The sequence below is a fragment of the Podarcis melisellensis genome (assembly GCF_964234715.1).
Source record: "Podarcis melisellensis genome assembly, chromosome: 4".
Classification (NCBI taxonomy): Eukaryota; Metazoa; Chordata; class Lepidosauria; order Squamata; family Lacertidae; genus Podarcis; species Podarcis melisellensis.
Genome location: NC_138531.1, coordinates 53,756,680 through 53,772,358, shown reverse-complemented (window position 1 = coordinate 53,772,358; position 15,679 = coordinate 53,756,680). Strand labels below are relative to the sequence as shown.

Here is a 15,679-nt window from a genome sequence, read left to right as displayed (position 1 = left end):
ATTGTTTTGTAGATTCTCCTAGTGGCTTGAGCCCCTTCCATGAATCAGCTACTGCCAAGACAGGCTGTGTCACCTCCTATTCTCTGGAATACCTTGAAATCCAGCAACCTGTTCCAAGGACCCCAAGGCTCACCAAGCGGCAAGATTCGCCTCAGCAAGAGCCCTCAAGCCCTGGCAGCCAGAATTTGGATTCTCCTTTAATTCTGAACATTGTGCATTCTTTTGAAACCGGCGACAGAGAGGACCAAATAGACCAAATTTCTCCCACGCATCAGTATCGAATGCTAAGCTCTCCAGTCAATTTTGGTCGGAGAAGTTCCAGTGAAAGGACATTGTCTCCGCTCTTCCAGCCAGGGGGAACTTCTCCCAGTCCTACTAAAAGTCCAGTTCATCCTACTCAACTGTCCTTCACATATGACGAAAAGAGCAGTTCTTTTAGAGAGGAAGCTGTCTCTCCAACCCAGCTAAATAATGCCTCTAATCCTCTGGGGAGCCCTAACTGTGTGAAAAGCAGAGGTCGATTCCCCATGATGGGTATTGGACAGATGATGCGGAAAAGGAATCAGTCAGTAGGGTCACCAACAGAGAAGACGCTGGAAGCGAGAATGCCTCAGCTGCAGCAAATGAGCCCAACACAAATTTCATTCAATATAATGGACCCTATAAATGGCCAGTGCTGAGGTGACTTTTCTGAAAATCTAAATTTGTGTAGTGCCGTTTTCTGGGACTTTCTCATAGAAGTAGTGAAATGTTTTTTTCTGTGTATTTTGTTACCACATTCAATAAGGAAATCACAAGGCCACATATTTCAGTGGCCTAGACTAGTGTGATTGGTGGGAAAGGACAAATATTTCAAGTGATGTAAAGACTTACTGACTTTTGAAGATCTGTGTAATCTTCCCAAGCAGATACTTTTTGGCTGTGTTCCAATATTGCACATAAGTTTATGTCAACAACAGACCACTGGACCTAGCAACTTGCTTGGACAGTGAAAGAAGAATTTGTTGAATTGCCCTCTGGTTTGTAAAGCTGTGGTTGATGTACTTGTCAGGCAATAGTTCTCTGTTTCACAGGCATAAGCACCATTCGTATTACTCAAAAACAGGAAAACTTAAGTTTTTTCATATTTCTGAAGCAAATGTGCTCTTTTCAGTCATGTACAGATGAAGAAGAAACAGACCTGAAGGGACTTGGCATAAAAGCACAAAAACCAGAGCAAGATGCTAATAACTGAAGCAGTTTTTACTGTCTAATAATTCCAAAACACGTAAAATCATTCTATATTTTTCCTAAAGGACATGTTCATTTGTTAAGAGATGCTACTATAAAAAGACATGATCATCTCAGAACTAGTTTGACTGTAAGGAAATCTTTGTTCACATTTTCCTCCTCATCATGAGACAATAGCCCATATTTCTAAATGCTGTGCTTTAAAAAAACAAACACCTGGTCATCTGTATAGCTATGCCATTTCTGTGAAACTGCCTTTAGAAAAATTGTATACTTTCAGTTTTAGCAAAACAGCATTGGACATACTTGAAAGTGTTGCTGAGAAACTCTGCACTGCATTCAGAAGAGTTATCAAAGGACACATCTGCTAGCTCCAGTGCCATTTGCAAATGGCAGGAATGGTAATGCAGTTGTCATCAAAAATTTAGTAGTGCTACGAACTGTGATTAACTTTCGTAAAAGGCAAACATGTTCTGTACTCTGCAGCTCTTTTTATTTCACAGTAAAGAAAATGTCTGAATAAGAAAATAGGGGTTTGTGCAAATAATTTGCTATTAATTTACAGGGTTTTAACCAAAGACTATTCTATGGTTTACCTGTTCCCTGCTAGCACATGTTATGTATACAGGATTGCTGATAGTTGTTAACATTAGACTAGCACGGTGGCAGATTGTCACTAATGGTTTGTGTGCTTCCCCTCTTCTTTAGCATACACAGTATCTAGATGTTAATGCCTTTATAAAAGACAAATCAGAATAAGTGCTTTGGGTGGGGGGAATTATTGAGAGATTGTTTTTAAAGGTATGTTTCTGAGTCGTTTTGATGCCTTCTTTAAGAAACCCCAAGATCAGATAATCAGGTTTTTCCCGCTGAGATTCTGTTGATACACATAAAATCTCAGCTCAGCACCAAATATTTCTTAAAAGGTTAGGATTGAAGAACAGCAGTGGACAGGATGTCAGGAGCACTAGCAGTTCTTTGGCTGCAGCCATCTTGAAATTGGATCCACCTGCTTGTGCATGAGTACATCCAAAGTAGAAGCACCCATTGGTTGTAACACCATCTTAGGAATAGGTATATGCATGAGAACAGTTGTTTCTGCTTCAAAGGTAGTGGTACCTTAATCCAGTAACAGTGCCACTGACTACCTTGCAGTTTAAAGTCCAGATCACTGAATTTTCACAAGTGCCATGTTATATCCAACTGTACAAACTGAACGATTCACATGTAATGCTAAGCAAAACCATCGTTTAGCACAAACAAGAGAAGACTGTGCCTGCTTTTAAGCTCATGCATAGCCTGAAGTTGTGCAAGTTTTAATACATTGCTCTTTGTGAAAACTAGGCCCAAGGAGAAGTATGGGAGCAGGCCAGGCTGAAACAATGTGCAGTGTGCTTGTGTCAAATGAACATCCGTATTGGCATAGGCCTGAATGGCTGAAAATGTTTCAGATTCCTCACCATGAAAGAACAGCATCCTACTGTGTGCCAGAAAAAAATTGTAAGCACATACCATGTGCGGGCATGTTCATGTGCAGCTGGTCTAGGGGGAAAAAACGGGGAGAAATGCCCATATTCTTAGCCAACACCACCCAATTTCAGCTGCCTGAGATTGTTCTAGCCCTTTTGAACTTGACTTCACACTATTAAGGGTTTTTCAGACTTCAGAGATGAATTTTGAAAGGTCATGGTGTTCCAGAAACTACTACATTATGAACCTCTACTATCCCTGCCACTGGATGGTTTCATTTACATTTTTATCCACATAACCCCTCGTAGACAAAGCAAGCTGCATTGTAAGTTTAATCAAGTTTACAACACTGCTTAATGTAAACAAAAAATACCTTGTTGAAATGGGATTGTGGCATGTTTTGTGTGTGCTTCAACTATGCTTTCTGAAAAACCTCTCAGTATTTCAAGTAGTGTCTTCAAAATAACCCCAAATATTCTGATAAGGACCCATACACCACTGATGTTTGTGAAGTTATAAAATATAATTGGTGGCATTTCCCCATAGAACACAATATTAAGGCACTAATAATCAGCATACCGTTCTGTGCATGCTTCAGACTTCTGTACCTGAATGTCCTGCAAATACTAACTTGAACTATCAACTCAGGTTTATTTGGAACCCAATGAAACGTTGGGGGAAGCAAGAGAGAGCTGTATTTTTGTGAACAAATGGTAAATACATGTAATAGCAGAATGAAATAACATTGTTGCTGAATCTGTTTTTATTCTGAAATATGAGTATTACGCTAGTAAGTATAACTGCGTATGCAATGTATCCTACAAGCTGCTTCCTAAGGACTGATTCACACTTGCTAACAGCCCACATGCAAATGCACTTTGAGTGGGGATATGGTTAGGATTCATAGTACAACTGCACTCAATTTGGCTGGTGCCATTTGTGTGAACCGTACTGTTCTGTACAAATTAACAATCCATTTTGTGATTACTGCAATTTGCACGACACATTTCCCAAGATGCAGTAACACAGCCCATCGTCTTCAGTCCACAACCAAGCCTGAAGCAAAATCACTATTATAATAGTTAGCAGTTCCACATAAAGAACTGCTCCTTCACCCAAACTCTTGCCCAATGTTCTGTCATCACAGGTGTCTCCAGTCCTCCCTTCTGCTCTATATGAAAGGCACCGTAGGCCCAGTTTGCGGTGGCACTCTGCAGTGTGTGTGGCCACGTGGCACTGCAATCACATCAAGGCAAATCCTTATGGCAAGTCATCTGTGTAAAGAAGCGTCTCTGTGGTTCAGTTTAGCTTATGCTGTTCCCAGTTGGAGGGATGGAGGGGATTTGAGTTTGTTAAAATGACTGTGCCATTTGGCAAGACAATTCACACAAGCAGCTTGTATAGCCACCCTTCCACCGTTGCCATTCAAATAGCCAGGCAGATAATTAATTGGACCCTAAGGCCCTAAGTAGGAGGTGAACTAAAACCTGCTTGTGATAATTAATTAATTCCCTAGAACAGGGAGGAACATTCTAAATGCTGGATCAGTAGGAAAATCGCTGGTGGCCATTCCCGAAGCTCAAGTCTTGAGCTGCAGATCTTTTGTCACAGTTATTGATGGATTGTCTTAGCACCTTTCAGTTTTGCTTTATGGTTCAGAAAGAAACACCCATTTTTTTCAATTAAAAAATAATTTTAAAAAATCTGTCCCTATTCAGTACAATGGAAAAGCAGTTCTGCACAAAAGGGCTGTTTTACACACACACACACACACACACACACACACACACACAGCATGTCCCATCATCAACAAGCAGTGGAAATAAACATGCTTCTTTCCTTGCAGCTATTACAAACAGAATGGTTGGTTATGGTCTGCAACAAGCAAGTGGAGGGGAGGGTGATTAACAGCATCCAGCAGAACATCACACTTAAAAGAAAAACCTACCCACACAAGGTGCTTCACTGCATCTACATTCAGATAACGTTACATTTTATGTTGGAGGTCCCCCCTGCCAATTACTGCATTATCCATGTATCAGGAAAAAACTGAATTAAACGGAGGGAGTGTAGGCTGCCACTAAGATGAGGACATTGTGTGGGCGATTCGGAAAGCATGCACACGTAGGATGCATAAAATCTACCTTAAATTGCCATCTGTACATACCTGTTACCTCCTTCCTCCCCTCTTCCTTTCAAAGCTGGTTCTGAGCTGAGGAGAAGAGGTTGAAAAACTCCAAAACCGTTGTCTGCTTTCTGTCACTGACATACCCTGAGCACGACAGCTCATAGTGAGGCATAGAGACATAAGGAAGCAGCTTTTAAAGATAAAGATGAGCAGCCATCTTTTTGATCTCAATGAGACAGCTCATTGAGTAAGTGTATTTTGAGGCATGCAGGCCTAGGGAATGTGGGATTTCTTGCATCTCTAAATTTATTCCTCTATCTTGAGTGCTTGCTTTTCTCCTGTGGACACTGTTCATTGTTGCTCTTACTGTCACACTAATTCTAGAACATAACAGAAGAGCTACTGAGCAATGCCATTTAAATTTTCCAGTGTCCCAAAGCAATGCATTGTGGGAAATTAGAATGGAATGTGGGTTACAGGGATGAAGAATTAAACTAAAAATCCTGATCTTCAAATCTGATTATCAGACACGCTTTCTTGGACAAAACAATAAAATAGAAACTCGTGTTTCCTAGACTTAACTGTTCTTAACTGTTTATGTCACAGACTGGTTTGATACAGAGGAATGATAGCTGGGGACCCCCAAGGAATAAGGCTCAGATTGGTGGTGGGACAATGATGAGTTGTCAGAGGGAGAAAATTGGGAGGACATTTCAGAAGCTGAAAACCTAACAGGGTTTAGTGAGCAGTGGGAATCTGTGGCAGACAAATCCAGAATCAAAGGCAGAAGCTGAAGCAGAAGAGGGATGCCAAGAGGCAGAGGTAAGTTCTGCTGCTGAAGAGGCACAGGCTCCTGCTGCTCTGATGAGCTCCCCTCCCCCCTCAGTCACCCAAAACCAGGAGAGGCATGAAGAGGACAGAGGAGAAGTTAGCTTCATGCAGGCACAGTCTCAGATTGCTTGGGGGAAACCCTGGAGAAGAGGGGACCTTCAGTCTCAACTGCTTCATGGAGGCCAGACCTGCTGGAGAAGAGTTGCTGTTCTCATTAGGCCGAATACTCCTGTGCAGATCCTGTTTTTGCTAATAAAGAGTTAACGCCAACTTGCTCAGTGTGATTTACTGCTGGCTGGCTCCTGTTAGCTTACATGCAGTTGCAATTAATACTACTTGTTGTTGTTGTTTAGTCGTTTAGTCGTGTCTGACTCTTCGTGACCCCCTGGACAAGAGCACGCCAGGCACTCCTGTCTTCCACTGCCTCCTGCAGTTTGGTCAGACTCATGTTTGTAGCTTCAAGAACACTGTCCAACCATCTCATCCTCTGTTGTCCCCTTCTCCTTGTGCCTTCAATCTTTCCCAACATCAGGGTCTTTTCCAGGGAGTCTTCTCTTCTCATGAGGTGGCCAAAGTATTGGAGCCTCAGCTTCACGATCTGTCCTTCCAGTGAGCACTCGGGGCTAATTTCCTTAAGAATGGAGAGGTTTGATCTTCTTAACTACTTGCAATTGCTTGACAATTTCAAAACATATTGTTAGGAAATAAAATCCTTTAAAAGGTGCACAAAACTAATGGTTTTTCCATAGTGTAAGAATTGTAAAATGTTCTGTGTAAATTCTCCTAACTGGTCAGCTATAGCTAATGTCCTGTGCACACTTGTCTGAGAGTAAGTCCCCTTTTGTGTTCATTGGATCTTTCTGCATCTGACTAGATGGCTTGCCATGATTTGAAGAATCCACACATTTGGGAAGGTCAGATTTTGTTGTCGTTTAGTCGTGTCCGACTCTTCGTGACCCCATGGACCAGAGCACGCCAGGCACTTCTGTCTTCCACTGCCTCCCGCAGTTTAGTACTCTTTTAACAAGCTCTAAAGACTGTAAAGCAGGAAGTCAAGTTACAAAAATGGGACTTGACACACATGAAAATATGTTTCACTCCCTTCATTTCCATATGAAACAATCCCTAAAGGAATTTCCTTTCTCCCCTGCCCCAAGGAAGCAGGTACCCTTAACAAGAATTCCCCTTCTATTTACTGAATGTGCCCCACCTATCATGCTTGAAGCAGCACATGGGTACCGAGCAGAAACAACAACTGGGCTGAAGAAATTTGCTTGGAGCATCAATCAGATGCTGAAGCAGCTCTGAAGGTTTTGAAAAGCTTCCCTGAAGTGAAAGAAAATATTTAGAACAGGCCACTGTGCTGGAGGCCATCCCTGAGTGTTTTACATAGCAACATGCTGGCACAGCAGGAAATGCTGTCTTTAAAGCTATATTTATATACGTAGAAGTTAGTTTGCTGCTGCAGTCTGCTGATATAGGAATGTGTTGTACACATTCTGGCCTACATGTATACAAATGCTGCATTCCACCCCCGCCATTTTAACTTGTGTTGGATTTTCAGCTGTGTATAATAAAGCCCTGTGGTGCTAGAGGAGACTCTTGAGAGTCCCATGGACTGCAAGAAGATCAAACCTCTCCATTCTTAAGGAAATCAGCCCTGAGTGCTCACTGGAAGGACAGATCGTGAAGCTGAGGCTCCAATACTTTGGCCACCTCATGAGAAGAGAAGACTCCCTGGAAAAGACCCTGATGTTGGGAAAGATTGAGGGCACAAGGAGAAGGGGACGACAGAGGACGAGATGGCTGGATAGTGTTCTCGAAGCTACCAGCATGAGATTGACCAAACTGCGGGAGGCAGTAGAAGACAGAAGTGCCTGGCGTGCTCTTGTCCATGGGGTCACAAAGAGTCGGACACGACTAAACAACAACAACAACATCATAATAATAAAGCCCATCTAGTTCAGCTGAGTGGGAAGGGTGAAAATTTTGTACCCTCCCCCAGTTGTCTCCATGTCCATCGTGTGTCCCAGCATCTTGGACAGTGCTGCCAAAATATTACAAACGATACAGTAATATGCATGCTGATTTAAATTTTTAACTTTCCTGCCTATGGCTTTTAAAAACGGCTTTATTCAGTTTTACAAAAGTAAACACTGAAATTCTGCTAATATGTCAATAGACATTTAGAATTAAAAAATAAAAAATACAATCCCATGCCACCACTGCACTGAGGGAGAACTTGTGCCTGCCGATGGCACTGACACTGCAACAATACAATCCTATATCCAGGTCTACTCAGAAGTAAGGCTGCGTACACCTTACCGCTTACTCCAGCTCCAGTGTGATCCCACTGCTGGTGTTTGATATTGCTACAGCACAAGTATATCAGTATCTTGTACAGGCATAGGGAAACTCGGCCCTCCAGCTGTTTTGGGACTACAATTCCCATCATCCCTGACCACTGGTCCTGTTAACCAGGGATGATGGGAGTTGTAGTCCCAAAACATCTGGAGGGCCGAGTTTGCCTATGCCTGACCTTGTAGTTTCTTAAGAAACACTCTTGTCTGATGCACTTCCCCTCAAACTAGGTCCCAACTGATTTGAAAATGTAAACTGTGGTTCAGCTGAGGTGTGGCACACGCCTACATGACAGCTCCATTGAATAGGAGTTTTTTGATGGGGACATTGCAGGTGGGGAGAAACAAATCAGGTAATATTGCATACAATATATCAATGTAAAACTCTGGACTTGAAATGCAAGGGATGGATTATCTCACTGCTTTTAAAGCCACTAACGTACACATGCCCTAAGTGTGTAGAAAGTTTCAGTTACAACTGTCTATTCATTATAGCGAGTTCATCAGTGGGTTGCATAATGAATAACTCCCTTAGGCTGTTTATTTGTATTATTTAAGTGATTCTTATGTTGCTTTTCAGAACCACCATCCTTTCAAAGCAGTTCGCAATACGAGATTAAAAATATATAAAATAAAATCTACTGGGATCTCCAAGTTTCTAATTCTTACAATTTTTGAAAAACAAGCCCTGACCAGAGATGGGTTTGGGGGAGCGTAACTGGCTTGGTAAGGGACGCAGGTGGCGCTGTGGGTTAAAGCCTCAGTGCCTAGGACTTGCCGATCGAAAGGTCGGCGGTTCGAATCCCTGCGGAGGGGTGCGCTCCCGCTGCTCGGTCCCAGCGCCTGCCAACCTAGCAGTTCGAAAGCACCTCCGGGTGCAAGTAGATAAATAGGGACCGTTTACCAGCGGGAAGGTAAACGGCGTTTCCGTGTGCAGCTCTGGCGAGCCAGATGCAGCTTTGTCACGCTGGCCACGTGACCCGGAAGTGTCTCCGGACAGCGCTGGCCCCTGGCCTCTTAAGTGAGATGGGCGCACAACCCCAGAGTCTGGCAAGACTGGCCCGTACGGGCAGGGGTACCTTTACCTTTACCTTTAACTGGCTTGGTCACGCTGGGAGCCTGGGGGGCGATGCAGGGGATGCCACAACTATGATTTAGAATGGAGTGTGAGGGGGGGCAATTTTTGGCATCATGCAGGATGCCACTAATTTTTGAGACCTCAAGGTGCACCACTACCCTGACCAAATCCCCAGTTGCCAATGTGCAGCTTCCTAGCAATTTCAATCAGCATTTGAAATGGCCTATATATGGTTCATGTAATGTCCATGCCTGAATATGGTGAGGAGACAGGTGAAGCTCAACCTTAGTAAATCTATTTACAGTCTCCAAAACTGCTTCTCAGAGGAAATTAAACTGAACAGAAACTGCTCTTAAACATCTTATAATGTTCCCATTGCTGACTGTGTACAAAGAGGGTATGGAACTTCTTTGACACAATTACAGGAATTATATGTGCATGTTTGTTGAATTGTCCTAGAATAGATTCCGTGAAATGTTAGAATATTCCACAGTTCAATATTACATATATTTGTTCAGAATGAGCCAAGCTGCTATATTAATGCACAGTATTAGTATTCAAGTTCACTGTTGTCGTAAGAAAACAATCCATAACCTAGCAACAGAGCTGTTCAATCTCTTACACTCATCTCTGGTTTCCTGTAATCTTTCAAGATGGAACCACTTTCCCCTTTCTTTCCTCTCAGGCATCATCAGAGATAGTTACAGCTTGAGACAGAACATTTTCTCCTAGTGATGTTCAACTGGTGACACAATACGTGAAAAGCACAATGTATTTATAGATTTCCTGGCGATCCTGCCATTTATTTATACCTTTTGGCCACAATTGTGAAGCACATTTAAGCCCACTAAATCTATTGTTTCAGTTAGAGCCATACATGCATAGAAGCAGATTTCTGCATGTGGGTCTCTAGACGAAATTCCTGAGGTATATCTGTAAGAAAAACACGGGTGCTAATTTGAATAGTAGAGTGCTTGGTATCTGGTGGGCAGGGCTTGTGTGTTTTGCTCCAGAATCAGCCCCTCACTTCAATGTGTGTTCCATTAAGATTATCAGTTAAGAGGGACCAACTGCCTCTTCTTGCCTCTTGCCTCAGATTTGCCTCATGTTGCCGTATTTCATTTCTCTCATTATGTTATTTTGTTACAGTATTAAAGCTTACTTTACATATATGTGAGCCACTTATTTTTCTCAAAGGAAAATAAACTCTGCTGAAGAATGGTGGAATATCCTAAACTTGGGTGAGGGGATATTCCCAGTTTGCCGGAGGATTGATTTTGTTAATCATTCCCCCACCTCCACAACAAGATCAGTCTACTGTTGCCCTCCAACTTCCCATCAGCCTCAGCCAGAAAAATCAATGGTCAGGGATGATGGGAGTTGGAGTCCAATAATATCTGGAAGGCCACAGGTTCTCTATCCCTGGTCTACACCAAACTAAACATCCAAACTCCAGCAGATGCAATCTGATTAGATTTTTATAAAAACCATAAAATCTTTCTTATTAAAAAGCTGGGACAGCATTTCATTGCTCTTTGGAGCCTAAAGTAATCCCTGATGATTTAAGACTACTGGAGATTGCATGCATTTCTCCTTAGGGAAAAAAAGTATTAAATCGGATTAACTTCTGTTTTCTCTAAGCATCACCCATGTAGTTTTTTTGTGTGTGTTTTTTTGTGACAATAGCAGTTTATCAGAGAAACAGGGGCAAACCAAAAATCTTGATCCACAGTCTTTTGCCTAACAGGCTTGTTTGCCATGGGGCATTCCTTTTACCCGAATATAATACATTAGGGAGAACATAGAGCCAGCAGGCCAAAATGGATGTTGTATAAAAATGTTATTTCTATTATTAGATACATATTCTTAGTTTTTATTTCACATAATTTATATACTTCTTGATTGTAAATAGAATCGATGGTAAAGAGATTGCTGTTGGAAGAGGTTGACATAGATGCATATGATCTTACTATCTTTGCTGCCCCTGCAGCAGCTATTCTTTCCTATTAATGATCAGCTACTGAGGTACAAAAAAATATGTGCAGGTACAGAAAATCCCTACTTACTACTTCCTGTGCTGGTTTGAGGATTGAACTATCACATTTTCCACACATCTGTTATGCAGCAGCTCACCTCACGTTAACCTTTCCAAGAGGTTTTTGGCATGATGGATGGAGGAAATATTCCAGCATGCAATACGCTTGTGTCTTACTCACAGTTGCCACATCCAGTTCGTCTGGGAAGTGTACCAGTGTGATATCCATAACGCATGAAAGTATTCCAAACACCAAATGAATAAGTCTAGTTATAAAGTGGCTTCACCATGCAATACTTGTTGTTGTTGTTGTTGTTGTTGTTGTTGTTGTTGTTGTTGTTTTAAAGAGTGCTATAACTCAACCTGTATGCTCTGCTGGTGGATCTGTACCATACTACTATTGCTGCTACTGAGTAGGGGCAGCCCTACTATTGGGCAAAGTGAGACAGCTGCCTCAGGCAGCAGACGCTGAAGAATTGGGAGTGGCTGTGAGAAGTTGAAGAATAGAGCTCTGTGCCACACAGCTTGCCCTGAACTTCTTAAGCCAGCCTGCAGTGAAGGACACTGTCTCATCACCAGTATTGAAATGAGGTTCAACAGCCTGTCTGGATCAGCTTCTGTCCATGGAAGGGCATGGATATAGAACAGCATAGATGAGTTCAGTAGCCACCCAAGATTTGTTTACATGAACAATCATTTTTAGTTAATAAGTGCTTAACTGACTCAAGCCTCTGATTTGTTTACACATTCAAGAGATGATCAAGACGCTGAAGTGAGATGAAAAGAGAAACAAAGGAAAAACCCCTGGCAAACTTGGGTCCTGGGTAAGTGACCACAATGTACACAATTAGCAGGATTGTTATCTCTGGTATGGAGAAGTGAGCAGAATTTCCCCTCAAGATACACAATGACCTTTGAATGATCTGAGTTCCTGGGGAAGTAAGTAGGACCTGCTCTACTCCTTATCCATCTAGACTGGGTCCTTGATTCAAGACGGTAATCTTTTATATTCAAATCGTCTGGTTTGTCAACCATTCTTTTGGTTTTTACAGTTGTATTGTATTGAATTGCCTTAAAGCAATTTACTGAAGCCCAACATTTTAATGAACTGAGAGTCAAAGGATTTGAAAGAGAGGTTATTTCTGATGAGGAGAAGGAAAGCTACTTGTGCAATTTTCTGCCTCAGGAACAGGTACCAAAATCACTTGGTTTGCCTTTGGTTAATTTCCACTTTGCCTCAGGCAGCAAAATGTTTTGGGCCCACCCTAAACAGGAATTTAAATGGTGTGAGATGTAAAGTAACAGTACACCACATTTACCTAAAGCAGTGTTTTTATTTCCAAATGAATCCTCTCAACCATTAACACATTATGCTGCTGTAGTTTCCCCAGTTAATTTACAAGCATGCTTCAGTTTCATAACATATCAAGAAAAACAAATGGAGGGCAAGTGGATGACTGAAACACTGCTTGGAGTAGATCCTGCTACTTGATGTAGGAACTCTTTACAAGCCCTGTCTAAGTGGGCTGTACACTTTAAACAGAATGAGGTGGGAATTGGGTGGCAAAATCGAGAGATGGTATTGTACTATTTCAGAGAGCAGGTGGTGGAATCACATTGTTCAAAACTTCTTCCTTTAAGAAGAAAACTAGCACAACAGGGAATGGCCTAGGTTGCATTGTTCCTCCTTATCATGCTAGGTTTTTACTTGAGTAACTAGTTGCTGTTGTTGCTTGCTTTTTTCTTTTTTCTTTTTAAGGTAAGGGGACCTTACAAAATGGTTCTCTCAGTTGAAGTGGTGCAGTACGCTATATTACCTGATTCCACTTCATATAAGCCAGGCTTTAAGGCAGGGATGGACAACCAATGGCCCTGAAGATGTTGAACTACAACTCCCATCAGCCTCAGCCAGCAAAGTCTGATGGTGGGAGATGTATTAGAGCAATATATGGAGCCTGCAGGTTCTCTTTAGTTCTTTCTCTGAGCTGGATGTAATTCTGTAATGAAAGTGCATTCAATAGCCAGTTTCCTGCTGGCTGACAAGTACACTTTGACACACCACTGAATATGTGGGGTGTTGGTGCCAGGCAACATCTCCTGTTGCTTGTTGCTACTGCCTTCACCACAATTTGAGCACTCAGACAGCCATTTTGCTGGTTTAGAGAACAAGGTTTACGTATCATTTATGGGCTTCTAAACAGGCATTGTGTCAGCAAAATGACATTACGCACAACTTTCCAGGTATGCTGAATGAACACATACCAGGTCTGGAGAATATTCAGAGATTTCATCATATATAAACAGCTGAAAAGGCCATGCTGGCAATACACACGGGGCTTTCTTGCACAAATGAACTTAATTGCACTTCTCTTACCCCTGCTCCCCCAAGACATACAGACCAAATTATTTTTTTCATCAGGGAGTTACAGAAATTTACAGCAGAACCAGTGCTGAATAATGCCCGATGACTCTATTTCCTGCTCTACAAACTGGTGGTGCATCTCTCTCTTGAATCCTGGAATGGGATGGCAAACAGGGAGGGGAAGCAGAGGGAGCAGCATAAGAGCTCTTTGCTTTTGCATCCTTGCAGGGCCTCCACATTCCCATGGAGATGCTTGAGCCTCTTTTCAATGTTCAGCTTTTTTTTGAGGCAGACTCTGGACTACCTTCATGCAGCACAAGGATGGTGCCAGACTTTGACAATGTCAGGCAACTGCCAAGGCCTATACCCCAGTAAGAAACTGACTACTAATTTCTAGAGCCTCCTAGACCCCCTCGTACTACTACTTGCTGTTGCTGCCGGTTCAGCTGCCCTTGCTGAGCAAGTGAGTTGGGAGAAGGAGCAGTAAGCACCACATGCCTTGCCTTCTTCGTCTGGGAGATGGTGCATATTAAGAAGAGTTTGGATTTGATATCCCGCTTTATCACTATCCGAAGGAGTCTCAAAGCGGCTAACGTTCTCCTTTCCCTTCCTTCCCCACAACAAACACTCTGTGAGGTGAGTGGGGCTGAGAGACTTCAGAGAAGTGTGACTGGCCCAAGGTCACCCAGCAGCTGCATGTGGAGGAGCGGAGACGCGAACCCAGTTCACCAGATTACGAGTCTATCGCTCTTAACCACTACACCACACTGACACCACATTAAGCAGAGAGGAGAGGCAAGGGAATAGGAGCAGCAAGCAGGGCTGGTGCCAGACTTCTGTCGGTCCTTGGTAAGGTGCGGCTGATAGGTCCTCACCCAGCACCAGCTTGGATTCCTGCATGGTGCTGCTGTGTGATGTCACCACCAATTCCTCCAGTCATTCTGCTTACCCTGGACATGTTTGCTGGGGAGGCAGCTGCTATGTTCTGTTGCTGCTGGCACTTCTGAATTAAAGTCAAGTCAGTGTTTGGCTCTCATTTGCAGTGGCTGCCCACCATGTAGATTACCCAACTCAACATTGATGGTATCATAGAATTATAGAGTTGGAAGGGACCCTGCAATGCAGGAATATACAGCTGTCCCATACAGGGATTGAACCTGCAACCTTGGCATTACCAGCATCATCCTCTAACCAATTGACCTCATTTAGGATAATCTAATGATGGGTGGCTGCCATGAATCAGAGCCAAGGGGAAGCTTGAATCCCATGCTGCTGCCTCTCTGGGCTGGAAAGTAAGATAAGGGATGAGGCTGGATGCAGCAAGCAGCAGTAGTGCTGCTCAGAGCCCTAGCAGGGGCACCCAGCACTGAACATTGATCCTTAATGATCAGCACTACTTGGGTTGTTAATGGCTCCTTCTAAGCCCCCAGCCCTTGGCAAGTGCCCAACTATGCTGACCTCTGATGCTGGACCAGCAGCCAGGAAGTATGTGTAATCAGGCAAGAGGGACCACTGAGAGCTTCTTGTCTACAGAGCCAACACTGATGAAGAATTTCAATTTAACAATTTAAAAACACAAACACACTTCTCATAGTCCAATATAACTTCTTATTCTCGTGGTTTTCAGCTGGTAAGTCTCTGACACACATACACAAAATTTAGTATTGGTCTCCAGATGTATAACATATGTGTCGTACTATCAAATTTCTTTTACTCCAGTTCATGAGATCATCCCATTCCTCCTACATAACTTCCAAATCTGTATCTGTATTAACAATGCCGGCAAACTTGGTGTTATCTGCAAATTTCATCAGCTCACTTCTACTTCCTTTCCCCTGGTCACTCATGGAAAAACAACAACCACAACCCTGCTTGAAACAGACCCAAGGCCTAATCCCTGAGCACCTTCAGTGGTTATTTTCCCCTAACTTCATAGTTTGCTTTTTCAGAGCAATACATTTTATCTATTTAACAAAGCATCCTGTTTAGTCATTGACTTTCTCATCTCACGCACCTTATCCAGAACTTCACAGATGCTCTGTGTGCATAGGGCTTTCTATGATGAACACTTCCCATTTAATTCAGTTGAGGCTTCTTTCACACAACCTGTTTATGGAGCATTTGTCCTGATTCGTTTGCACAAAATATGGTGTATTTTCCTGTCCTGGGGTTATTTGTGGTTTGT

The 15,679-nt window shown here is 42.7% G+C and overlaps 1 protein-coding gene and 1 long non-coding RNA gene across 3 annotated transcripts in view; both read left to right on the top strand.

Moving 5' to 3' along the window:
• Positions 1-3,443, top strand: part of HUNK (hormonally up-regulated Neu-associated kinase) — a 56,835-nt gene extending 53,392 nt beyond the window's left edge. The window contains exon 10 of the mRNA XM_081909247.1: positions 13-3,443. Within this exon, the coding sequence (XP_081765373.1) occupies positions 13-680 (668 nt within the window). The 3' untranslated portion in view covers positions 681-3,443. The remainder of the gene's footprint in view (positions 1-12) is intronic.
• An 8,037-nt stretch (positions 3,444-11,480) lies between these two features.
• LOC309368219 overlaps positions 11,481-15,679 on the top strand; it is a 52,329-nt gene continuing 48,130 nt past the window's right edge. Inside the window, exons 1-3 of one of the 2 annotated variants that reach the window (XR_014167648.1) lie at positions 11,481-11,723; positions 11,886-11,956; positions 12,892-14,013. This is a non-coding gene — a long non-coding RNA (uncharacterized lncRNA). Of the gene's footprint in view, positions 11,957-12,891; positions 14,014-15,679 lie in introns of those variants that run through there. The other variant, XR_014167647.1, reaches the window with a different exon arrangement.